The sequence below is a fragment of the Malaclemys terrapin genome, chromosome 11 (genome assembly GCF_027887155.1).
Source record: "Malaclemys terrapin pileata isolate rMalTer1 chromosome 11, rMalTer1.hap1, whole genome shotgun sequence".
NCBI lineage: Eukaryota > Metazoa > Chordata > Testudines > Emydidae > Malaclemys > Malaclemys terrapin.
In genome coordinates this window covers 45,155,052-45,182,182 of record NC_071515.1, presented here as the reverse complement: position 1 = coordinate 45,182,182, position 27,131 = coordinate 45,155,052, and the positions used below count along the sequence as shown (strand labels likewise).

The 27,131-nt window shown below is 41.1% G+C and overlaps 1 protein-coding gene across 1 annotated transcript in view; it reads right to left on the bottom strand.

Moving 5' to 3' along the window:
- Positions 1–242: 242 nt before the first annotated feature.
- LOC128845590 (sodium channel protein type 2 subunit alpha-like) overlaps positions 243–27,131 on the bottom strand; it is a 117,960-nt gene continuing 91,071 nt past the window's right edge. The window contains exons 21-27 of the mRNA XM_054044412.1: positions 20,221–20,343; positions 16,431–16,712; positions 13,241–13,294; positions 10,350–10,487; positions 7,516–7,620; positions 5,354–5,624; positions 243–4,160 (exon numbers count right to left, since the gene is read on the bottom strand). Of these exons, the coding sequence (XP_053900387.1) occupies positions 2,971–4,160; positions 5,354–5,624; positions 7,516–7,620; positions 10,350–10,487; positions 13,241–13,294; positions 16,431–16,712; positions 20,221–20,343 (2,163 nt within the window). The 3' untranslated portion in view covers positions 243–2,970. The remainder of the gene's footprint in view (positions 4,161–5,353; positions 5,625–7,515; positions 7,621–10,349; positions 10,488–13,240; positions 13,295–16,430; positions 16,713–20,220; positions 20,344–27,131) is intronic.

The window sequence follows — 27,131 nt, the reverse complement described above, 5'->3', positions numbered from 1 at the left end:
TCCCTGTTAAATCTGTTGGCTATCAAATAGTGGAGGTCCACAGAGCTTCAGCAATGTAGCAGCCATAGAGGGTAACTTATTTAATGGTGAACACTGCATTAAACTCTCTTTAAATATACACTTGTTTGATTTACTACTTATGCATAATATTTTTATGACGTGTGAAGATGGACGCATTCCTTGTCAATATCAATCCCTCTCTTTTCTTTCTTTAAACAATAAAAGCACAGAGACAAAGAAAGTAAATACAATAAAAAATGAAATCTTTATTTTTTGGCTCGATTATAACGTAGTTTACGTTCTTTATGGTAACAGCAATTTCCTGCATGCAGTTCACCAACACATTACAAGTCAAAAGCTTTAGTAAAAGAGTCTACCTTTAACTTTAGCTTGTGTATGAAACACAAAATGTCCTGATCTAGATTATACAAGTGTGCCATTTTATTCCCGGAAAATATTGTGGGTCCCATATTGTATTTAGAAGAGTTCTAGCGCAGCATGAATCAAAAAGATTAAGTATAATCTATGTCAGGGGTCGGCAACCTTTCAGAAGTGGGGTGCCAAGTCTTCATTTATTCACTGTAATTTAAGATTTCGCATGCCAGCAATACATTTTAACGTTTTTAGAAGGTCTCTCTCTCTAAGTCTATATTATATAACTAAACTATTATTGTATGTAAAGTAAATAATAGTGCAGCGAGGTGAGTGTGGCTGGCGGCCAGTATCCCAGGCCAGCAGCAGGCTGAGAGGGGCCGGTGGCCAGGATCCCGGCTGACACGGGGCTGGTGGCCGGAACCCCAGACTGGCTGTGGGCTGAGTGGGGCCAGTGGCCAGGACCCCGGCTGGCAGGGGGCCAGTGGCCGGAACCCCAGACTGGCTGCGGGCTGAGCAGGGCCAGTGGACAGAATCCCAGACTGGCAGCGGGCTGAGCGGCTTAGCCCGCTGCTGGTCTGGGGTTCCGGCCACCGGCTCCTGCCAGCTGAGGTCCCGGCCACCGGCCCCACTCAGTCCGCTGCCGGCTGAGGGTTCCGTTCATCCAGGCTGAGCGGGGCCGGCGGCCGGGACTCCGGCTGGCAGCAGAGTGCCACTAAAAATCGGCTTGCGTGCCGCAGGTTGCCAACCCCTGAGCTATGTAAACAAACACTGGAAAAATAGCAAGGATTCCATGAACAATAAGACTATCTCAAAACTTCTGATGCAAGCAGTGCTAGAAATTCAAACATTCCCCCGCCACTTCCACTTACTAGCTATAACTATTTGGAACCAAATAAACTTGGTTTCCCGTTTTACACAAAATATTTCACATTGAAATGTTTGCAATATTAAAACAAAGTAGCCTACAAATACTCACTATTTTCTTTATTTCTTTCATTGTGAAGTTCTCCATTGAAAATTAACATGGATAGAAAATAAACAAATGACTGTGGAAAATAACTTAAGAAACAATTACATGAATCTGATGACAGTTTTCTTATGTACAAAAATGCTGCCAAGTAATATGATTTATTTTTACATTATTTATATATGCTAACCACATTTTCAACAGGTTAAACAGTTTATAGGAGGCCCTATACAGTCTGGCTTTACACCAAATAGTAACCATTTAAAATGCAAAACTAAAGAAGCTGGTAAATAACTGCAAACTATTGCTTAATGATATGAAGGAATGAGGTCTGGTTGAACAATTTAATTCACTTTACCACTGACATATGGCTTCCTACAGTGAAGAACTCTGAACAGTAGACCGAGCAAAATACAGCAGCAAAGGCAATATTAACATGCATCAGTTATACCCTCCAAACTATCTATAATGGTACAGAATACAATAGATTACCTGTTGAAAGCTTGCAAACTAAATATACTGTGGTACTTATTTGATACAAAGTACTGTGGCATGGCCACTTATTTGTATGCTCAAATATGCACAACAGTGTAAAATAAGTATTTACATAACAGAGGGCATTTTATTGACCTATTAGATGTCAGTCTAACTGAGAGAAGAACATACGAAACAATACCTCAAGAATTTCTAAACAAGTGACTTGTTTTGGTGAAGTCACTTTTCAAGGGCAGATTCCATACCATATTTTTTTCCTGTGGAACATTTAACAAAAACAAAGAGTATGTGACTGGAATTTGGGATGAAGTTTGCACTTCCTTATATTTAACAATTTGCATTAAAATAATCCATTTCTAAATTCTTGTAAATTACAGGAGACTTTGCAGGCACATAAAGATTTGTCTGGATGCGACAACACAACTAGTTAAAACACCTCAAATTTTAGAGCCACCCTGAAATGTGGAAGTAATTAAAACTCTGTTACTTTGTCTGATGTCATTTTTTTCCATGCGTGATCTAGAAGTGCAGCATGCCTTCATGCAAATCACTGCTGTCTGTACATTATAGAGAATTAGAGAGCAGAACACCTGGTCCTCGAACCCTCTTTCCCAACATAAAACCCATTTACAAAAATAGTCACATATAATAGTAAACAACCTGTGAATTAAAAAAACAATAAATTCACCAAAACCAATTTTGTAAAAATATGGCAAATGTGGCAGTTGAATTACAAACAGTGGATACAGTTACTGTACTAAATATTTTGCAGTATGTTAAAACCCACAAAAATTATAGCTTTGCACACCTTTCATGGTCCCTACAGACTGTAGCCACTGTGTGTCTCCTCTTCAGCAGTGTCAGCTGTAGTGAAAACAGAAACCTCTTGTCAAGGTTGTTACCCTGTTTTACAGAGTCACAGGTTGATGACAAGAGATCACTGTCTTGTTATAGGCACTGACCTTGAGAGTGTGTATATATATATGTATAATATGTATATACATATATATATATATATGTGTATATGTAAAAACTGTCAGTTTGGCATAAACCTCCTTCAGGAGTCCTGTTGACACAAATACATCTTTCAAAGGCTGTAAACAATTTGTCACACAAACAGAATTCTTAGTTTTTTATTTTTTACTTTCCCTAACATTTTTACCTTTATAGTCTTTTTCTATTTTATCTTTTTCATATTTCTCTTTGTCTGGCTTTGTAACACTATCATAGGAAGGTGGAGAGGTTGTAGAGGAGCTCTCATATGTTTTTTCTGGAGTGGAGTTTTCATTGAGTTTATCAATAATCATATCTTTGACAGGTAAGCCATCCCCTTCGGTTTTATCTTTGTTATACATACAGGAGACTTTTTTAACTTTTTGCTTTAAAATGTAACATCTGTAAGCACGCTGAATAACAGTAGCAGATACCTCTTCTTGTTTTCTTTTTAATGTAGTTGTAATTGGCTCATAGGAGACTTTAGAAGGATTTGCTGCCATAAACCGGTCTTCCATCTGTATTCGAAGTGCATCCATCTCATCACTGTCCCCCAAAACACGCTTTGTAAAAGCAAACAAGATGTCAAGGCAGTGAATTCTGTCACCACTCACCATGGGCAGATCCATTGCAATAAGCTGAACTTTGTTTGGTTTTGCTATAAGAAGAGGAGGATCCAGTGAAGCTGCAAAATCAGACAGTTTACTGTATTCTATAAACTGGGTGGCGTCTGGATCAAACTTTTCCCAAACCTCATAGAACATCTCAAAGTCATCCTCACTCAAGGGCTCGGCACTTTCTTCTGTAGCAACACTGAAGTTCTCCAAAATAACAGCAATATACATGTTTACTACAACTAGAAATGAGATGATAATATAACTGACAAAAAAGAAAATCCCAACTGAAGGGTTACCACAGTCTCCTTTAACCGAGCTTCCTGGGTGATCTTTGTAAGGGTCACAGTCTGGTTCTCCACTGTTAAGAATTGGCGCTAACAAACCATCCCAACCAGCTGACGTGGTAATTTGAAATAGGCAGATCATACTGTTGCCAAAAGTTTCAAAGTTGAACATGTCATCAATCCCAACTTCTCTCTTAACGTAGGCAAAGTTGGACATTCCAAATATAGCATAGATAAACATGACCAGGAAAAGCAGGAGACCAATGTTAAACAAAGCAGGAAGAGACATCATCAAAGCAAAAAGCAAAGTACGGATCCCTTTAGCTCCCTTAATGAGACGTAGGATTCGGCCGATTCTGGCAAGTCGGATAACTCTGAACAAGGTGGGGGACACAAAATATTTTTCAATCACCTTAGCTAGAAACATACCTGTTAAAACAAAAAATTCACATTGTAAAGTAAATAATACAATAGCAGCTCTTAAAGTATATTAACTCATTATTTGTGGAAATATTTATTGCTGCGTCAGAAAAAATCAGAACAGTAAGTTCTTTATTTTAAATGCTGAAAGTTAATATCAACCTTCACTGAAAAGAAGATAATAGCTTTCACGTCACATGGACTGTTTTATTTAATTGTAAAAATGTTACATTGGAGGCTGTGACACTGTCGTTTCCTTCTGTACAGATTATACCAAGTAAAGATACCCTCCAGGAAAAGGGAAATGAGTGAGAGAAAGAAGGTTGCTTACAGCAAAGATAGCTCGTTCCTATCTAAACTTTGCATCAACTCATAAGGAAGCCTAGAAACAGAAATTTCTTTCTGAGTGCATTAGTTCTTGCAACTCAGTCTCCTACAAGCCTTTTATATCAAACAGTAATAATTAGATGAAAAGTAGGGTGAGCTCATGCAAGTTGTTGGAATTTGTACCTCAGGCTCTGCAGAGTGCTCCACAAAGCCACTATGGGTATGTCTACACTGCAATTAGACACCCACTGCTAGCCCATGCCAGCTGACTCAGGCTAAGGGGCTGTCTAATTGCGGTGTAGATGTTTGGCTCAGGCTGCAACCCGGGCTCTAGGATTCTGTGAGGTGGGAAGGTCCTAGAGCTTGGGCTGGAGCCCGAGCCCAAACATCTACACCACAATTAAATAATCCCCTTAGCCCGAGCCCAGCTCAGGATTTTTCATTGCAGTGAAGACATACCCTATGAGGTCCATCAGAAAATCTGCAAAAACAATTCCACATCACCTTGAAGTGTCGTGAACTGTCACAAATTGCACCATTGAGATTCATTGCCTTTTCGCTAACTGAACTCTAAATATTTAGCCTACATGATGATTAAAAAAATCCCTCCCTGTTAACATACTCAGTTTTGCTCCTGAATACAGATTCTGACATTTCAAATTACAATAAACCTAATCAGATTGGTAAAAATGCTCTTACATGCATCATTTTATGCACATCGTACTAGAAAAATGAAAACTGAAGAATTGCTATCTAAATTGAATTGTAGGCCATATAGCAAATGACAAAGCTATATATAAAGCATCATAAAATCATTAAAGGAAATGTTCACTTTCTGCTCACATAGCCCCTTGATAAAAGTGAACTGTTCTTACCCACAATGGAGAGAATGACAACCACAAAATCAAAAATGTTCCAGCCTATGGTGAAGTAGTAATAACGGAGTGAAATCAATTTCAGGACACATTCTCCAGTGAAAAGGACAATGAATACCAGGTTTATCCTGTGTAAAATAGTTTCCATCTCATCACTCTGGTCATCTGTTTCTATCATCATGGTGACCATGTTAAGGCAGATAAGAATCATGATGCTGATGTCAAATACTTGTTTTGTTACAAAATCAAAGACCAGGCCTTGGAATTTGTTCTGCAAAAACAAAAACAAATACTATTTAAAGTTTGAAAATATGTTTTTCCTTACAAATTGCAAATTCGGGGAGAGCAATTCTCTGTAGCTTGGCAGGAATTAGCTTTGTAGAAGAGGAGTTGGTAAACTGATCCACCTTCACAGCCCAGAGGGTTAACTTATCCTTTCCCCCCTTTTGACTTGTGGCTGAACAAGTTGTCAGAGGTGAGCAAGAAGGGAATCACTATTGGCTGGAGGGTTGATGGCAATGCTGTGAGGAATAAAGATTAGGAAAGTCGAAGGCCACCTTTTTCACCAGTCTGTGCTCCAGGAACAGGAAATGTTATCTCCCAGCCTCTGTTCTGCGTAACTGCCCTTCACTGATTGTGCTCACTGACTTAGTTGAATGGTTAAAGTTATATCCCTTACTTACTGGTTCCATCACCCCAGGTTATGCATTACTTAGTTTGATGACTACATACGTCCTTCCAGTTTGACTATTATTTAATTTGCTGTAGTGGATAGCTTCTGCAAGAAGTATTATTTTCCAAAAGTTGTAGGGGTTGAGTGGAACAGTTCATCAAACAATACAGTATCTGGTTCACCACATCAGGTAGCTCACATAAAGATTTAGCCTCGTGGAAATTGAACATCTATGAACACAGTTTCATCTCTTCCCACACTTCCTGACAGGCCCTCCTTAGTTGTCTTTGAAGTCGGAGGTAATTAGGGTCTGCTCCCCTCTGTCTTTGTCTTCAAAGCCCACCAAGTTGCCACTATCACTCTCCCTTATTGCAGGTCTTTATGGAACTCCCAGTAAGGGCCAGTGCATCCCCATTTCCTGCAAAGGTCTTCTGGAGTGAGAAGACCAGGAAGTCAAGGTTAGGAAAGATCCCCTCTCCCTCCAGGTTAGCAAAAGCAATAAGCAGCCAGAATTGACTGCAGCTGCCCTGGGACTCAGCTAAATTACATAGTGCATCATGAAACTTAGCACAGGTATCTAGGGAATCCCCCATTTCATATGTCCAATGTATATGTTCTTAAAGAAAATATGAGAACAGCCCTAGTTATTCAAGTAAGCTAACTCTCAAAAAAATAGGGGCAAGGAGAAAATTCTACCTCTTTAATGAAAATAATGGAAAAAACTGGTTCCCTCTACCACATATATACTGTACTTTGAACTGCTGTGGGAAAGTTGCATGGATCAGGCCATTCATGCTCTGTGGAAACCAGTGTCCAGAGTGGCAGAGATCCAACCTGGCACTGGCTACTGAGAGCCAGCCGACACCAGGAAGCCAGTGAGGCTGGTAGCAGCCAGGAAAAGACTCTGCCCCACCCAGGGGTTAAGTAAAGGGACCCTTTTTTGTTTAAGCTAGCTAACATTCACAGCACTGCAGCACTCATCTCTGGACTCCTCCTCAGCATACCATCTACATGGGAAGTGCTAGGGAGGGAGCTGGGGGATGGGAAGAGTTGTGAGTGTTGCGAGGTAGGAAATTAGTTGATTTGTTAATGTTTAGTACCTACTAGTTAACCCTAATCCTTTCATCCCCAGTTCTTATTTTCCTGTTTCCAGTAAAGTCCCCCTTTGTTACACTGTTATTTTTGGGTGCATCATTCCTTTGCTGAACTTTGAGTTGTTATATATTGTTTCTTGTGCATTGGGTTTTATACTCCTTGTCTGTTAGTAGCATTATTCATTTTCCCAAGGGACTGCACTGCTTGTGTCTCAGACACAATGTGGTGTCACTTTGGGTAGAGGCACTAGGTGTCAGAAAAAGAACCCAAGATCCAACCCATGTGAGGAGAGGGGAGAAGCCACTAAAAGGAGTAAGCATCAGGGTGGAGGCTTGGGCCACTACTTTAAAATGGGTATTTAATGCAGGAGGCATGAAAATAAAGGCACTCTTACCGCTGGCCTAGGTATAGGTTTTTGTGGTTTCTTGGACCCCAGTTTTTTCATTGCATTGTAGTATTTCTTCTGTTCTTCTGTCATAAATATGTCTTGACCTCCAAAGTAAGGAAATGAGATCAAAACTGGTTACAACCATGTTTACAGACATAACCTCTAACTATTGTATGTCACCATATAATTTAGTGATGTACATTTGAGTTTACATTTGATTTATATACTAAAAGGGCAATTTTCAGGTATCATACGAGTGTTATTGAACAGCTCTGTCAGCACAAAGTATATCCCAATGATCACTTCCACTGGTAGTGGGACGATTCCTCCAGTGTTTGCAAAACCACCTCTCCCTACTCCCCAGTAACATAAGACCACTACAGCAGTTTCTGCTCTTACCTGTTCCCAGTCCCTGACACTGAGCACGTGTCTGCAGGAAAGGGGCATGGCTAGAGCATTTCTGTGTCCTCACAGTCTCAGACTGCTGGAATGATTCTTCAGGTGACAGTGAGCCAGATATAAATTAGGGCATCTCACTAGCCCAGGAGTTCTGCACTAGCACTAGCCCAGGGGTTCTCAAGCTGGGGGTTACGACCCCTCAGGGAGTCACGAGGTTATTACATGGGGGGTCACGAGCTGTCACCTTCCACACCCAGGGGGTCTCACTCAGAGGCTTGCTGTGTGAAAGCAGTCACCAGTACGAAAGGTTGAGAACCACTGCACTAGCCTCTTCCTGGCTGGCTCCAGGATTGGGGGCTTAATGGTGGCACAAAACCACCTTAGAACCATCCTCTGCCTCATTCCTGGACTGTTCCAAACACAGCGTGGATGCAGGTCACCATTGGGATCATAGTCTATACAGTTAGTTTACGAAACAAGCAAAATGGAGTGATACTGAGGGGGATCACGGAGCATTCTGTCATACGAAGACCTGAATTAAAAAAAATCCAAACAAACTGGAGCCCCTATCCATTTTAAGGGTTTTATCTAGACTAGGAGTGCTTTACTTGTATAAGAATACTGTAATCTATACCAGAAAAGTGCTTCTAGTGTGATGCACCTATACCAGTAAAGCTGTGCTTTATACTGGTATGGCAAAACTAGTGCCCTGGAATGAAACAAGTTACTCCAGTAAAAGTTCAGTTTTGCTGGTGTAACTGAGTCTGTACAAAGGACTTCTGCCAGCACAGCTTTGTTGGTTAGGGATCACCTCTTCACATCCTCGACTAGGGTGACCAGACCCCCATCCCTGTCCCGATTTTTCACACTTGCTAACTGGTCACCCCATCCTCGACTGACATAGCTATATTTGTAGAAGTCTGTAGTGTAGACAAAGCCTAAGACTTTCAGGGCCTGTTATTTGTTTTTCACATTAGCCTCCATTTTGCAGGTACAAATGCTACCAGTCAAATATCTGACTATTTGATTTGTGGGTGCTTTCAGCATTCTAACATTTGTGTTAGTTGATTATGGACACAATTCAATGGAAGTCCAGTGTTAAATTTAAAGGCTGTCAGTGTCTATTAAACTGGAAACTTAAGCCTCAAGTCATGGCATTTGCCCCTTGAAGCATCCGAAGAAGCTGCAGGTTGGTCTGCAGTTATTCTGAAGAGAAATCCTGACTGTTTAAAGATGTTCATTCACAGCCGAGTTTTGCCTTGGACTCAGCTGGGAGTAGAATGGAAACGTTTTATCTCATTAATTGATTAGAGTGGCCACAGCTGAAGCCAAAGGATTTTCACAGCAAACACAGACATTTAAGATGATACTCAGGCTGCTAGTTCCATCAGACATCTGAAGAATTACCGTACTAAGGATCCTAGGGTCTCCAATTATTTTTAAGTAAATTATTTTAAAATTACTTGAAAGTTCAACAGATTCAGAGAAAAAAATTAAATTTCCCATTGTTTTCTTACCCTTTTTCCACCTTTCCAATGAACTATAAATTAAAGGAGGGTTAAATATGGTTTACAAATTCCTCCCATTTCCTATAATTGAACAGGTCAGAATCATATGGCTCATTCCTACAGATCCTTAATAAGCTTTACTCCTGTGATAAATCCTGTTGGAATTAATGGGACTTATTCTTATAAAGGCTTGTAAAATTGGATTTGTAGTTGCTTCCTTGTTTTTTTCTATTTTATTTATGTTATATACACTTTATTTATGTTATGTCTACACTGGAGCTGGAAAGTGTAATTTCCAGCCTGAGGAGACATACCCACGCTAGCTCTGATAGAGCTAGCACACTAAAAATAGAAGTATAGTCCCAGTGGTGCGAGTAGTGGGGACAGGTGCCAAGTACGTGCCTAGGATCATGGATGGGATTGTACTTGGGGCGGCTAGTCCCTCCCACCACTTGTGGCTATACTTCATTGAATGATAATTATTTAAGTAGTAAGCATATCTGATTAATTTTAAAGAGGGACTTTTTCCAAGAGGATAACTTTCCTGCTAATTAGAGTGATAACACACATGTTCCTCTTTTGCTTATATATTGTAAATTTTCTTGCACAATTTGCAAATTTCTGTGAACATATTTGTACAAAAATATTGTTGCCTGCCTTCTCTTGTCTTCTTGCACTGAAGTCAAAGTGCTGAAATTATGATGTTGCAGTCATATCCATGGCAGCAAATTTTTTCATTACAAAAATAGGACCAGGTAGAAGGTGAATTTATTTAGATACTTGAAAATAAATTGTGTGTTCATCATCTTTACAGAGAACAAGTCATTGGTTCTCTTTAAGGAATGTCTAAAAGGAAAATAGACTTGGGGATTCATAGCTTTTATTATATCTTGTTCACTTTTAAAGTAGTAAATAAATACTTGAAATACTTATCTTCTTTTTTTGTTGATTGAAGTTGTCTATGATGACACCAATAAAAAGGTTCAGGGTGAAAAATGATCCAAAGATGATAAAGATGACAAAGTAAAGATACATGTACAGGTTGTCCTCATACTTAGGCTGATCTAGTAGCTATAAAACATACATTTATATATTATCTGCATGAACACTGAGAATCAAAAATTTCATTTAATTCATAAAGCAGCAACTCATGGCAAGAGGTGATAGATAGATACAGATACCATAGTATAGGTAGATAGTATACTTAACTACTTTATATTAGCAATATATTTTATTTGCCTAGCTAAGTGAAGCTTGCACTCAACTAGATGGAATTTCTCTCTGTCTCTCAGTCTCTGTTTGTGGGGAGGGGGAAATGGGGACACCCAATTCCCAGCATAGGGGAAGAATGGGGGACCCTGGTACATGGGGAGGAGGAAGTGGGGGCCGGCACACACATCAGCTTTAACTAGGTCTGTGATTGATGGCAACCATTAACAACTTCCAGTGTAACAACTAGGGCTGTCAAACAATAAACAAAAAAAAATTGCAATTAATCACGAAATTAGAAAAAAATAGTCTCAATCGCAGTTTTAATCACCCTGTTACACAATAGAAGAATACCAATTTAAATTTATTATAAATATTTTTGGATGTTTTTCTACATTTTCAAATATATTGATATCAATTACAACACAGAATACAAAGTGCACAGTGCTCACTTTACATTATTATTTTTTATTACAAATATTTGCACTGTAAAAAAGATAAAATAGTATTTTTCAATTCACCTCATACAAGTCCACTCAGTCCTACTTTTTGTTCAGCCAATGGCTAAGACAAACAAGTTTGGTTACATTTACGGGAGATAATGCTGCCCGCTTCTAATTTACAATGTCACTTGAAAGTGAGAACAGGCGTTCGCATGGCATGGTTGTAGCTGGTGTTGCGAGTTATTTACATGCCAGATATGCTAAACATTTGTATGCCCCTTCATGCTTCAACTTGTAGGCTCTAAAGTTTTACATTGTTTTGTTTTTGAGTGCTGTTATGTAAAAATTAATTCTACATTTGTAAGTTGTACTTTCATGATAGAGATTTCTTTACAGTACTTGTATGAGGTGAATTAAAAAATACTATTTCTATCCCCCCGGATACCTTCTCAGATGCTCCTCAACCCTGAAAAGTGATTTGCATTGAATAAGTTGGGCAACATACAGTGCCCAGTCTACATGAGCAATGAAGTGTGTGACCTTCTAATTATCAATTTTGAAACAAGGTTGCATGTTCCTCTATATTCAATGTAAGCGTTTCCTGAATATCACTTTTTTTTTTAACAATTCACACAGATGATTACCAAAGGCAGTGTTTAATCCATCACCATTTGGCATCTTTAAATTGAGGCTAGATGGTTTTCTAAAAAATAATCTAAACAGACTAATTCAACTATAATAGGGTTACCATATTCACACATTTAAAAAAGAGGATACTCCACGGGCCCCCGGCCCCGCCCCAACTCTGCCCCTTCCCCGCCCCGCCCCCCGGCCCCACCCCAACCCTGCCCCCATTCCAACCCCTTCCCCAAAGTCCCTGCCCCAACTCTGCCCCCCTCCTCTGAGCACCCCACATTCCCCCTCCTCCCTCCCACTCTGATCTTGGTTGGGGGTTGCTAAGTGCTTCTCTGCTCCCCACTCGCCCTGCAGCCCCTGCACACACCCCCGCTCCTGCAGCCTCTGTGCCCCCTGCTCCCCACTGGCCCTGCAGCCCCTGCACCCCTGCAGCCTCTGCGCCCCCCACCTGCCCTGCCCCTGCACCCCCCTGCCGCCTCTATGCCCCTGCCTCCCTTGCTCCTCCTCACCCTGCAGCCTCTGCACCCCACCGCCTGCCCTGCCCCTGCGCCCCCTGCCCCTGCCTGCCCTGCTCCTCGCCCTGCAGCCTCTGCACCCCCCCGCCTGCCCTGGCTCTGCGCCCCCCTGCCCCTGCCTGCCCTGCTCCTTGCCCTGCAGCCCCTGCACCCCCTGCCCCTGCAGCCTCTATGCCCCTGCCTGCCCTGCTCCTCCTCGCCCTACAGCCTCTGCACTCCCCCGCCTGCCCTGCTCCCCTGCTGACCTGGCAGCCTCTGTCTGGCGGGGGCTTCAGATGCTCAACAGCGACTGGGGCAGCGCGGGTCCCTGCAGCCCCGGCACATGCCACACTCCTGCCCCGTGCTGCAGCCTCCTTCCTGCCATGCGGGGTGATGGGGCCGCAGGAAGGGTCCCCCAGAGTCCCCGCCCATGAGGGAAGCCCGAGCCGCTGGCTGGGCCCGGCATCCCCATGGTCCTGTGGGCTCGGCTGGGGTGCGTGGTCCGCCCGGCCTCCGGGGACAGCAGTGGCCCCTCCGCCGCCTTCTGAGGCTGCGCCCCCCCTTCCCCCGCCCAAGCTCACTACAATGTAGCCGGGCGGCTGGGCTGCGCTGTGGAGTCGGCGGATCGTGCTGGGGCCGGGCGGACCCTGGCTTATGCTGTCTCCCTATTTCCCCGGACATGTCCGGCTTTTTGGCAATTCCCCCCGGACAAGGATTTGAGCACCAAAAAGCCGGACATGTCTGGGGAAATCCGGATGTATGGTAACCCTAAACTACAAATTATCGGGCTTAATAGAAATAAGGAAGATTAATTCCCTTGATTGCAGGAATTGCTTTGTGAAATTCTATAGCCTATGTTATGTAGGAAATATCATTAGTTGATTAAAATTGTAGTTTTGGCTTTATAATCAGTGAATCCATGTCGTTACTGTTCAATATTTTCAATACAATTCAATATAGCTATAAAAATTTCATTACATATGCAGAATGTCAGAATATATTCAACAAATATAAATGGTCTTAAAACTTATATTCTACTTACATCTCGTGAATCAACAGCTGCATACATAATATCCATCCATCCTTTAAATGTAGCCTGGAAATGGAACACAAGTGTTTTTTTACCTGTAAAAATCCAGGCCCTACAAAATTACTAGAGCACATCTCCTAATAATCTTTTTTTGAAAACACAAATTCATGCCAGCACAGTTCATACCACAATAAAAACACTCATATAATACAATTACACCTCTATCCCGATATAACGTGACCCGATATAACACGAATTCGGATATAACGCGGTAAAGCAGTGCTCGGGGGGGGGGGGGGGGCTGCGCACTCCAGTGGATCAAAGCAAGTTTGATATAACACGGTTTCACCTATAATGCGGTAAGATTTTTTGGCTCCTGAGGACAGCGTTATATCGAGGTAGAGGTGTATATGTATCTAGTATTAGTTTCCTACACTTTTTCATAAATAGTTATCAACTATACTAAAAATGTTTCGATCATATGTATGCTACCACTTCATCCCTTCACCATGCACCATATGTGGCCCTTGATTTTTGCTAAGAAGCTTCAGTGATATCATTAGGAGTTTTTTTTTTATGGAATAAGTGGCAATTATTGCCCATTTTAAGTAACAGTATTGGGTAAAATGAGTATAACCAGGCAGTACCATAAAATGTGATTTCTAATACTTCACTATTCATTTAATATACGGTAACTCTTCGCTTAATGTTGTACACCTCTACCCCAATATAACGCGACCCGATATAACACGAATTCGGATATAATGCAGTAAAGCAGCACTCCAGGGGGGGTGGGGCTGTGCGCTCCAGCGGATCAAAGCAAGTTCAGTATAACGCGTTTTCACCTATAATGGGATACGATTTTTTGGCTCCCGAGGACAGCGTTATATCGGAGTAGAGGCCTAGTTATGTTCCTGAAAAATGCGACTTTAAGCAAAACGATGTTAAGTGAATCCAATTTCCCCATAAGAATGAATGTAAATGTGGGGGTTAGGTTCCAGGGAAATTTTTTATTCTAAAAACTATATCTACATATAGCATACACACAGTATACGTTTTAAACAATTTAATACTGTTCACAACTATAATGATTGTGAAGCTTGGTTGAGGTAGTGAAGTTAGAGGGTGGAAGAGGGTGGGATATTTCCCAGGGAATGCCTTACTGCTAAATGATGAACTAGCACTTGGCTGAGCCCTCAAGGGTAACACATTGTTGTTAATGTAGCCTCTCGCACTCTACAAGGCAGCAGGAATGGAGGGAAGGGGAGACAGCATAGCAGACAGAGACAGACACACACCTTGTGTGTGGGGGAGAGCGAGAAATGCACACTGCCCCTTTAAGTAGGCTGACCCCTCTTAAGTGCATTGTCTTGTAAGTGGATCAGGAAGTTGAGACAGCAGCTGCTGCCCCAAGCTCTCTCTGTCTCTCTCCATCCCTGTCCCCACCCTGCTCTATATGGAGAAGGGGTAAGCCGGGTGTAGGAGTAGGGGGGAGTGGGACACCCTGACATTAGCTCTCCCCTCCCTCCCCCTGCACAGCAAGCAGGAGGCTCGGGGAGCAGCTCCAAGGCAGAGGGCAGGAGCAGCACATGGCAGTGGGGGGACGGGCAGTTGAACTGCCCAGCAATTGATAGCCTGCTGGGCGGCTGCCGCACAGGGAACTTAGAGGAGCGGGGAGCTGATGGGGCGGGGGCTGCCGGTCCACCCTGGTTACAAGCCCCCACCAGATAGCTCCACCGGGCTGCTCTTCCTGCAAAGCAGGAGGCTGCCAAACAATGTTATAAGGGAGCATTGCACAACTTTAAACGAGCATGTTCCCTAATTGATCAGCAACGTAACAACAAAACAACGTAAACCAGGATGACTTTAAGTGAGGAGTTACTGTACCGTGTAGAGCTGTATTATACATATTAATCCAATAGGAAAGTTATGAGTCTTTAGTATATTTGTCCTCCTTAAAACATTTTTAGAATGATCCTATTTACCTAATTAATGTTAGTGTAGTTTCCCTTGCTTTAATTATTTGTAAATGACAATTGTATAGATTTTTTAGTGGCAACCACTGTTTGTCCCAGCCATGCAGGAAGAAAGACAAGGCCCAAGGGATGTGGTTTAAGTGGGCCACACATTTATTAATGTAACTCATCTAGGGACTATCCTGCAATAACTTGTCCAGAGCAGGTCATCCTTCCTTCCTTCCATGATTTGTTCACTTAGTGGAGGTTAGGTCTCCACAACTGGTTCCTGCCTGATGCTGGGATCTTACCACCCTCCATGTGTACAAGGATTAAGGGGCTACAGAAAAGTGGGTTCTCTTCTTGTTGAATCAGACATTAAGAGCTCCATCCCGATTCCCCATCTTCTTTAGGAGAGGCCGTCCCCTAACTCCACTTCCAATTACTGCCAGGGAACTCGACTCCCATCCCATTGAATGAGTATCTGCACTGGACAACTGTCAAGTTATCAGTTTGAACTGTATCTCCTGACCTAACCACCAGATCCCTGAGCTGCTGTGGGGAAGACTAAAAAACCCGCCCTGCCCCTGCCAATCTGGCAGTGAGGGGAAAATTCCTTCCCTCTCCCAAACAGGTGACCAGCACGATGCCCACAGAAAACCTGTTCCTACTATAATCCCAGGGATGGGAGGGTGGGATTTGTTATTCTGGGCATATAATGGCACCCTGGCCAGGAGAAAGGGCACACGTGCCCTCCCCTTGGGTGCATGGGGTGCCAGTGGGTTCTGGGGCACCCCTCTTCAGACCAGCCAATCAGCTAGGATGCCTGCCCTCTTCTCAGCTCCATTTTCCCCATCCCAAACCCACAAGGAACTGAACTCCCATGAGGAGGGGGGAGAGGGACAGGGAGGGAGGGGGACCCTTAAAAAAGCCACAGAGCCCTCTTTCTTGTGCCAGCCTAGACTAATTCCCACTCCCCAGGCTGCAGGGGGTGCAATTGTATTGTGCATCATCAAAACGCCTCCTTTTACCTTTTTAACATTAGGGACTATCAATACAAGGAGGAATTCCCTATGTTAGAATGGGGAATCCCTCTTGTACCACTAATATCTTAATTTCAGTAATATGAGTCTTTTTAAGGGTTCTGACTGTATATGAAAAAATTAACCTGCTTTTTGATGAAAGTTGCCCATTTCACTTGTACTTTTTTTCAAATACAGCAATATAAAATACAGAAATTCACTTACTACTTGAAGCAGCGCAAGATACCCAGCGCCTACATTATCGAAGTTTACTTTCACATTTTTCCATCGGGCACTTTCATTCTTTTTTATGAGGTCCTCGCACTGAGTATAATTGTCAACATCGCTGATATCAAACATCTCACCAGTTGTTGTGTTAACACAGTGGTAGAACTTGCCAGCAAACAGATTTACTCCCATGATACTGAAGATTAGCCAGAATATCAGACAAACCAGTAGCACATTCATGATGGATGGAATTGCTCCTATCAGGGCATTAACAACCACCTAGCATACAAATTAAAGACAAAAAAGCCTCAATGTATCTTTTATAATTAAAGAATCACACAATGTTCTATTAATATTTCTATAAAACTAACACTTAGATTTTTTTTTCTGCCTATGTTTTATAATGAAATATTTTAGCAAATATTGAAAGAAAATAATATCTTTAATGAAACTGAAAAAAGCAAGAAATAAAAACCTACATGGAAAGCCAGACAATGAAAAAGTATGAAAAGAAATTAAAGAAAACCTGGTAGTGGTTAGATGGAGCCTTAGAATTTGTGTGCTCTAGAAAAAAGAGAGAAAGAAATGTTAAATATTAAGAACATAAATAAAAATCTATAAACAGTGCAACAAAATATATTTTTAAATAAATGTAAAGAATGACTGATGATGGAAGACTGAGCAAAAGAATTTTACACATAGAGTCGGCAGTACTGATGACTTGATTCTCAGACTGAATTAAAACATTAGGAATTATACACATGATATTCTAATATTCACATAGAAAAGTTAGGCAACTCTGTACCATGCCTTTGCTTTTGTCATCACATAATTAATTTTAAACCTTGGTCTAAAATAATCTTTATATTCATTGGACTTAATGAGTGCAAAGAAATTCACACTTCTGTTAATTTGTTTTTCTTGGCTATGTTTAATTTATATACAATTAAGCAATTCTACAGGGAAAAAGTGACTGCAAAAGATCAGACCAAGTGCAACTGAGCAAAAGGTTATTTGAATTATGTATAATGATTCTATTTTACTCTGAAAAGAAGATTCAACAGCTGAGGAAACAGCAAAGAATCTGTCTGCGGTGAAGGTTTTAGGTGGTTAATTTTGTATCCAAAGACCACTAAAATCAAGAGGAGTCTTTCCATTTACTTCACTAGGCTTTTGTTTGGGGCCTATGGGGTGTGGGGAAAGAGCTAATATTTTATCTAGTTGCCAGGCACAAAGGATCCAGCTTTTTTGCCACCCCAAGCGGCGAAGAGAAAAACAAACAAAAAAGCTGTGATCGGCAGCACTTCTGCGGCTGCTCTACCGTGCCGTTTCATTCTTCGGCAGCAATTCGGTGGCCGGTCCTTCCCTCCGAGAGGGACTGAGGGATCCGCCGCTGAATTGCCGCCGAAGACCCAGATGTGCCGCCCCCTTCCATGGGCCGCCCCAAGCACCAGCTTGCTGTGCCAGTGCCTAGAGCCGGCCCTGGTGATGGGGTGTATCAGCCCCACACTGGTACAGCAGGGGTTAACCCTTCTCTTTTAGCCGAGGAGGCCACACGCCCCCAGCTTTGCTGGGCATGCTCCAGCTGGAAGCAGGATATAAAAGCCAGCAGAGCAGCTCAGTCTGGGCTGACCGTTGAGGTGTGTCACCAACTCCTGAGGGAGGACCGCCTGCACTCCAAGATGCGGAGGCCAGCCCTGTGGAGATGGACCCCGACACAGGACATCAGAGAGAGGGGAGAGACCGGAGAATCCCAGAGACAGAGGACTCCAGAGACTCGGGTAGGAAGTGACCGAGGGAGGTTTTGTGGGGAAATGGTAACAGAACCGGGCCAAGGCTCAGCGTGTTTCGGTCGGACCTCACCTTGCCAAGTACTGGCTCTGGCCGTTGTGCCACACTGCCCCAACAACAGGGGCTATCGTATTGTCTCTGGCCATTGAGCCGCACTGCCCTGACAGCAGAGGCTGTAATATTGATTCTGGCCATTACACCGCACTGCTCTGCTATCAAGGGCCGCATTAAGGACTGAGGCCCCTGAGCTGCGCAGCTCCGAGACCTGGGGCACCCCTTCAAACTCGATGTGATGCACCTCTTCCCTGCCCCCACAGGGTGACGGGGTGTATCAACCCCGCGACAATTGGAAAGAAACAGTACTGTTTGTATGTGAGCTTAAAGTATACAGATAGATTATAAAGGGAGTTTTGTAGAAGCTGAGTTTTCCAAGGTGAAGGTTAACATATGAATGTTATCCATTTTGTTACAAATCAGTTTTTTCAGGCATTAGCATCATCTGTCACTGCAACAGAGATAACTGCTGTTATATTTAGGCAGATTGGCAAGATATGGAAATCTGAATAATTTTCTAAACAGGAAAGAATTGGAAGGCTGTGTGGGAAGAGAGGCAAGGTGGTGGAGTCACACATGCTCATCAAAATTGCTTTGGTCCTTAGGAGAAACATACACAATAAAATTCAAAGTTGAGGGGCAGTAGCTAAAAGAACTCTGCTCCCATCTCTGTCTTCCATTTTTACCCCATCCTTCCCACTACCATTTATTGAGAGAGCCCTCTCCTCACTTCCTATCCTGTGTGGGTGCCTCTCAGAAATACAGAAATGTGTGTGTCCCCCCCCCGATTCCAGCCAGCAGGGAATCTCATGCTCCTGACACACCTGACATCCCACTGCTGCCATCCTCTTCACCACCATGGTGCTTTGTGTCCCATGCCAGTTCTGACACGTGAGGCAGGGGATGGAGGCTGGCAGCAGAAGTAGATGGAATTAGCATCCCAGGAAGACTGGAGGAGGAATTGGAGTTTCTCAGTTCTAAGGACAGTTTCTCCCCACTCAGGTCCCTAAATCCAATGGGAATTATAACAGCTCCAGGGCTGGAATAACTCACCTCTGTAGTCATGAGTAGAGTGGGTACACTCTAAGTCTGACCTGCAAGAAGTAAACTACATGCGTGTAAAATCTGTGCAGATACCTTTCCCTCACACACTTTCATATACTCCGTCATAGGAGTATTGTAGTAAGCCCCAGTATCATTATTTAAAACCTGATTGCCATACATAGTAGAAAGATAGCAACCACAGTTCTTCAAGCTAAGTGGCCACAATTTTTGTAGACTTTTTTTTTCTTAGCAGGAGGGAAATACAGAAACTATGGTTCTTTCACTCATCATGTGATTGGAATTAACAATGCATCCTGATAATTCCTTAATGTTTTACACAAAACCTCTGTAATTAGCTAGGCGGTAAATAACCTAAAAATATGTGTGATTGCTTGTAAATACTAATGCTTGCAAAGGGATATAAGTTTTAGTTATGTAATAAAGCAGAGGTAGGCAACCTATGGCACACGTGCCAAAGTAGGCACGCGAGCTGATTTTCAGTGGCACTCACACTGGCCGGTTCCTGGCCACCGGTCCGGGGGGTTCTGCTCTTTAATTTAATTTTAAATGAAGCTTCTTAAACATTTTAAATACCTCATTTACTTTACATACAACAATAGTTTAGTTATATATTATAGACTTATAGAAAAAGACCTTCTAAAAACGTTAAAATGTATTACTGGCACGCGAAACCTTAAATTAGAGTGAATAAATGAAGACTCGGCACACCACTTCTGAAAGGTTGCTGACCCCTGTAATAAAGCATCCTACTGTAGATACTGGTATGCAATAGAAAAGAGGATAGTGCAATATTTCTGCGTGGATTTGTCATTCCTCATTTTGCAAATATGGTTTCTGTTTATGCATGGATTATTTCAGGTTCTTTCATTTGTCTCACCCGCATCCCTTCAAATCGTGACAAGGCTCTTAGAGGTCTCAAAGCTCTTAGTGTCCTAAGTGATTTAATGGCACCAAGTTCGGAATAGCCCAAGGCATTGGCTACTAGACTAACCAACGACACCTAGAGAAAAACAGAAAAACAATAATTATTCATTTCCTGAACCTGTTGATATTAGGATATAATATGTGTTATGTGGGTTTCTTAAGACTGGTTGGACCTCTTTCTACAGTATTCCTTTTTTAGCCATAGGAAATATTTAAAAAAATAATTGAGGAAGGGAAAATTCTTATAGGACACCTGTTTATGGAACCTTTGTTGACATAAAAAAAGTCCTTAAATTTTCACATATTTTGTTGGAGGGGCAAGGAACCATAATGGACCTAAAGAGGGCCTGTTTTTTAAAAAAAGAGTATACATTAGTCTGTACTGCTTGCCAATTTGTCTTATCTTTATCTCTTCTTATCTAGTTAGAGTTCAATATCTAGACATAGCTCACTGTTCTCAAAGGATATAGTTTTCAAAAGCGCCTACGTATCTTAAGGGCCTGAGTTCTACTGATTTTCAATAGGTTTTAGTCGCTTTCAAAAATTTTACCCACGGTCTTTAATAAGGATACTTTTTACCTTTTTCTGAGGTTTTTAAGTACTTTACAGATGTGGCTAAGTGTTATTTATTATCCTCATTTTACAAAGGCACAGAGAGGTTATGTAACTTGCCCAGGGTCAAGCAGTGGCGAGTTAATAGAACAGGTCGGACTAGGATCTAGTTCTCCTAACTTCTGGTTCACTGCTCTAACCAGCACATCTTGAGCCTTCCCTACAGACTTGATCATTTGGTCAGACGCAAAGGGCACGGATCCAGTCTTAGCTCCATGCCATACATGGAGCAACGCATGATAGCCATATAAAATAATAGTTCCTGTAAGCCACCATATCTACCTTAGAATCCAGGAACTAGTAGATAGAACACCTGGAGTGCAAAAATTTTTGGCAAAAAGTGGGCAGACATCCCAGTAATTGGTGCAGATTCCACAACACTCTTATTTATTCTTCCGCTTACCAACAAGTTTGGTAGGTTTCAGTGGCAGCAGTTCACCTGTGAAAGGCTGATGATTGCTGTGATAACTCAGCATGGACATCTTCCCATGGCCTGTTGTCAGGAAGACTTCATGAACCTTAGATATTAATAATACTGTCGCTGTTCCACACCCAGACATAAAAACATAGTGACTAATATCTGTGAAATTAGTATTGGTGGAGCTGCCATATTCCTACTTTCTTGACTATCTTCTTCCAAAGGGGAGATTTGAGAAGGATGATTAACAATATCACTAAGGTCCAAAAATGACTTATTGAGCAAAAGCCTAACCACAACCCATTTAAGGCACATTCTTGTACATTATAAGTGTTATGAAAGTAAAGATAGCAGGATTTGAACTACAGTGATTGCCATTTAAAAGGCATTGTTTACCAACATATGAGCAATTGAGGTTCCCAACTTATTTCCTGTTCTAAATACAGGAAAGTACGGTGCTACCTCAAATACTTGTGTGACAGCTATTGGCGAATTTCAGCTTTCTATTGACCACGACTGTATATTTACAAAGACACACGGGCAATGAAATCATATTGGTACTATATCAGAGAAGATTGCTCAATGTAAATTACTCTACCTTGAGAGAGGATTAACTTTTATGTCTGAAATTAAGCTAATTTAAGCAGTCTTTAAGTGGAAGCATTTGCCACAGTTGTGTTTCTCTTGATTAAACTACCTATTCCATTTCACCACCAGAAGTATAGAAGACATGTATACCTGAATATATGCATATTTCTTTCCAGTACTTGAAAGAATCCTGAAGACCTTCACTTAATCCCACAGAATTTATAAAATAAGTAACTTTTCAGATATAAGTATTCACTGATATGACAATAAGGAATACCCCTTATGTGCTATAATAGCACCCCTGTTTTATTTTATATATAAACAAAAATGACTTGAACCACAAATATGGGAGTATGCATCTAGAAATGACAATCTGAGAGCAGATAGTAATAAAACACCTGATTAATTCTATTTTGCTATATAGAGTAATCTGACAGAAAGTAATTTTGTAATTAATTCACTCAACATACCTTTCAGATGGATTATGTCTAAGGAAGAATGCATTTTTACCAAAGGAAAAGCTTATATTATTTTATTAGTGCCATAATGGATAAGGTTGTAATGGAATTTACTGTGCCTTAGCACGGTATTAGCAAGAAAAATCTTACTGATGACTGTTCAGTAATAAGATAAAATATTAATATTTCTGTCCTTACAAGGCAGATTTAAAATAATCTATTTTCTTTCTAAATCTATAATGAAAAAGTACTTTTTTATACTGTGCCATTATTAATATATTCTAGAGGTGACAAAATGTGGAGTGCATTGTATTGTGAACAAAATATTTATAATTCATTCCTGTCAACAAGAGATAACCAGGCCCAGATGAGGGATAATACATAGTATTGAAAACACCACATTCTGTGTATGGATTCAAGAATCAACTATAAACTATAACAATATTAAACACATCCACAGTTAGGAGGACAAAACACCTCCTTTGAAACCGTTTACATACTAATGGCAGATTCATGAGCTACACCTCTCCCACATTGGCCCCACTTTTAGGATGCTCTCAGCCCCCTCTCTCAATTAAACAGGACTCTTTGGGCAAAATCTTCAGCTTGTGTAAATAGATGCAGCTCCATTAAGTTCAGTAGAATTGTGCCAATTTACAAAAGTGAAGTTGTGGCTGTTAAGGTCATTTCTCAACCCACTTTCTCTGTAAGTTCTTTGTGCTACTTGTAGAGTCCTCAGCCTCACTGTAGCACTCTTACTTTCATACCTTATTAGTTTCTTCATAAAAAATATTGAACTTACTGTAAATTACAACTGTATGTCTGAACTAGTCAGGAAAAGATGGACAAAGTAAGAGGACATAATTTGCTTGTAATCATTAGGATTAGTTTTATAGTATATGTAGTGTGGATACTTATTGTAATCCATACACTATACTGCTTCAGTATCCTTAGTTTGAATTTTGGCACCAACTCTTTTACTGCTTAGGTAAGAAAATAACTTATCTTTTAATACCTTAGCAATCAGAAACTGTTGGTTTTTTTTAAATTAATACATTTATGTGTATAGATGCAGTAATGATAGTGGATCTTAACAATAAACTTTTAAACTCATCCTAAAAATGCTAGCAGAAAAGTGAGGGTCAGGGATGTGTGACTGATATTTAGGAATAGGGATCTCCCAATACAAGTCTAATATTTTGAAAAAGTTTTTAAAACTTTTTGGAGGGATTTAATACCCACAAGTAACTCTTCTCAGGATGACCTTATGCCTCCAAGACTCCATTGCAGGTGAAGTCTGAGAGGAAACCTAGATCTCCCACACTATAACAGCAGGAGAGAAGGTGGAAGAAGGACCGGGAATACAGAGGGGGCATGTTCAACCACTTCCACAGCCCAAAACTATCAGAGGGAAGTACTGCAGGAAGGGGCAGGCACGTCAGCTATAAGCGGCAGGTGAGAACTGGTAAGAGGGAAGGAGAGGGAAACCTGCCCTGCTGAAAGGGAAGAGGAAAGAAGAGCTAGAGAGGGGGTAGCAGGCAGGACAGAACTGGTGGGAAGAAAAGAGAGTGTATTCTTCCAGCTCAGGCCAAAGAGAAAGTGTTTTCTGGGACCACAGCACAAGACTGAGCACCGTATCAGAGAGTCCCAAAGTTACCTATATTCTACACAAATGTGGTGTCCCTTTACTTTTGTTGTTGAAAATTATTTATATCAGAAATGCAGAATCATGAAACTGAGGTGATATGAGGAAGTTATAATGAAGCTAAAGCTTCAGGGTGGGATTTTCAAAAACACTCACCATTAGCCCAACTCTGTTACCATTAAAGTGAGTGCATTTGAAAATCTGACCGAGAGCTGTGAGAATAATTCATTACATTCATTAGGAGATGAATTTCACTTCTGTCTATTTGCAAATTGTCCACAAATAGATTGTGATTTTCTCAAGTTTGTTTTTCTAAATAATTCACTCAGTACTTTTTGTGAATAATTACTGGTCTATAGTTTGTTCCTTGCAAGTATTCAGAATTTAATTTGATTAGACACATAATTCACAAACTGTATTTCTGTTCCCTGACTGGTTGAGCAAAACTGTTAGGATTAGGTTTACTGTGTAAAGAGTCATAATTATGAATCAGAAATTCACTTTCAGCAACTGTTTTGCAATACCTATCTTAAAATGGGCTCTACCATAGATTTCCTATGTGGGCACGTCACTTAATCTTTCTCTACCACTAATTCCCAACTATAAATGGAGATAAAACTTCCTTTCTCTGGCCCTTTTCCTGTTTTGTCTATTTAGATTGTAAGCTCTTTAGGGCAGGGATTGTCTACTGCTCCATGTACATATAGTACTACAAATAATAATTAATAATACTTTTGGGGAACATTCCTGCTGGGAAATTAATTTTCATAGAAAGCTAAGAGTCGTGTGTACAGTCAAAGTGAATTAATTTAAATATTTGAACAAATAAGCATGGAACATTTTTAGGCATGTTCACCCAGATCTATTAATAATATATAAGTCAGCAGTATGACCTATCTTTCTCATGGAGCATCTATTAAGCTTTTTTTTGCTTTTTTTTTTTTGCTTAGTTTAATTGTTCTTTTGGAATTTAAACCTATATGAGTTGTTGAGATGCTGGGATACAGGAAGGTCAAATCAGTGATTGTATCCCAATTATAGATATACTAGTGCCCAGTAGTATTCAGCAAATATGTTATTTGTTTAATATGATTATATCTTATTATATTCAGATTTTATATACTACAGTTTAAAAAATGGGCACACTCAATAAAGTTCTAAAGATACATATAATAAAATCAACAGACTCCAGAAATTGCCCAAGATAACACTGCCCCAGCAGCAACTTAGATAAGCACAAATGTAATAGCTAACAAAATCATCCAACTGTTCCCCAACTTCACTCACCTTTTAGCTCACTATGGGCCAAGAAGAAGGTATGGGCCTGCCAACCTGCCGTAAAGGCTACAAATTCAGGCTGTTCTGGACCAAAGGGGGAGAACACATTTTGAAGGTTCAGGACCATCAGAGAGTCCTGCCAGACGTCCCTTTACTTTTATAGCCATAAAGCTCTGGTTTGGGCACTTCTACTTCTGGTTTGGGCACTTCCAGTTGTGGCAGTTTTTCCCAGGGAGAGAGGCCATATCCTACATAGGTTAAAACCTTTGAGGAATGTCCCTGTTCATCCTTAAAACAATTTAGCTGATAGTTGTTTAGGCAATCAAGCAATTTTTATTGGGTGCAAATTTCAGTCCTTTACAATGGGAAAAGAGGTTGTAGGGAGAGAAGCATAAACCCCATAAATGGGAGAATGTAAACATAGCTTCTGTGTCACAGTCTGAATCTGTCTCTATTACTTTCCCTCGTACTCTCAAGTGAGTTCATAAGTTTTTTTTTGGAAGTGCTGATTTGGAGTGCTCAAGAGGGAACTGCTGAATTAGCTTTAGGCACAGTAAAACATTTGTTGACTGCATTCCAGAACATGGAATATATTTTTTCTAGGAAGGCGGGATGTTCAGCTGTTGTCTGGTCATTCTTATTTTTATAAAATTAAGGAAAATGGGGAAATTTTAAATTAGATTGCAAAATATTTATCACTTCTGAGGACCACATTCTGAGATTCTTTTCTTAGGCAACGCTATTGCTGAAAAAGCACCCAAAACTCTACATCAAGTATGCTCTTTAAAAAAAATAAATCAATTGGAGCCTTCATTATAAAAATAGAGCAACTGAAACATGATCTATGGCTCATTTATAAAGGTGTGAGTACGTTTCTTCTTTAAAATTCCCAGATAGAAGCCCCTGAATTCTGCATTACCATCCTCTTATTGAAACCACGCATTGAGACTACCACATAATGGCACTGGCGCTTCACCATGGTGTAGCATACATTACGTCATCCAGGTGAAAATTATGTTTCTCTCCACTTCCTAGCTGCATGGTAGACCAACTAAGCCAGTTTGTCCTGTGAGACTCCTGAACCTGACAAATTTCTAGAGCAGGGGTAGTCAATAGGCAGACCGGGGACCAAATCTGGACTTCCAGATGCTTTTGAATGGACCCAAAATCTTTTTATTTACTTATTATTATTGTTATTGGGTTTTTTTTAATTTTCTCTGAAGTCTGGACCTTCACTATACCTTGACTAATAAATTTGGACCTTGACAAAAAATAATTGACTACCCCTGTTCTAGAGCATACTAACAGAAACATTATAGTCAAGGGACCCAAATTTGGACTGCCTAGTGAAGCAATACAATAACTTAGTGGCAACAATCATAAGCACCTTTGCCTCCAAGATACTCATTCTCATTTGAACGCACACATCACTTTGGCTCACTAAAGAACTGAGTCAGATAATATGGGAAGGCAGGAGACCAAAATATTCTGGGAGCACTGATCCCTTAAGACAATCAACATAAGAACATAAGTATCAGAGGGGTAGCCGTGTTAGTCTGGATCTGTAAATGCAGCAAACATGCTGCATCCGACAAAGTGGGTATTCACCCATGAAAGCTCATGCTCCAAATACGTCTGTTAGTCTATAAGGTGCCATAAGAACATAAGAACAGCCATACAGGGTCAGACAATCACCGTCCTGCACTTTAAGAAAGTGTGGGGGTTATCTGGCTGGACTGAGTAGGAATTTTTCCCTTACCATCATATTGGCCAGGTGCAGTTGGGGTTTTTTGCCTTCCTCGCAGCAGGTTCAGGTGGGCTCTGTTCATGCAGAGCATGACGGGTGGTAGGCCATATGTTGCAAC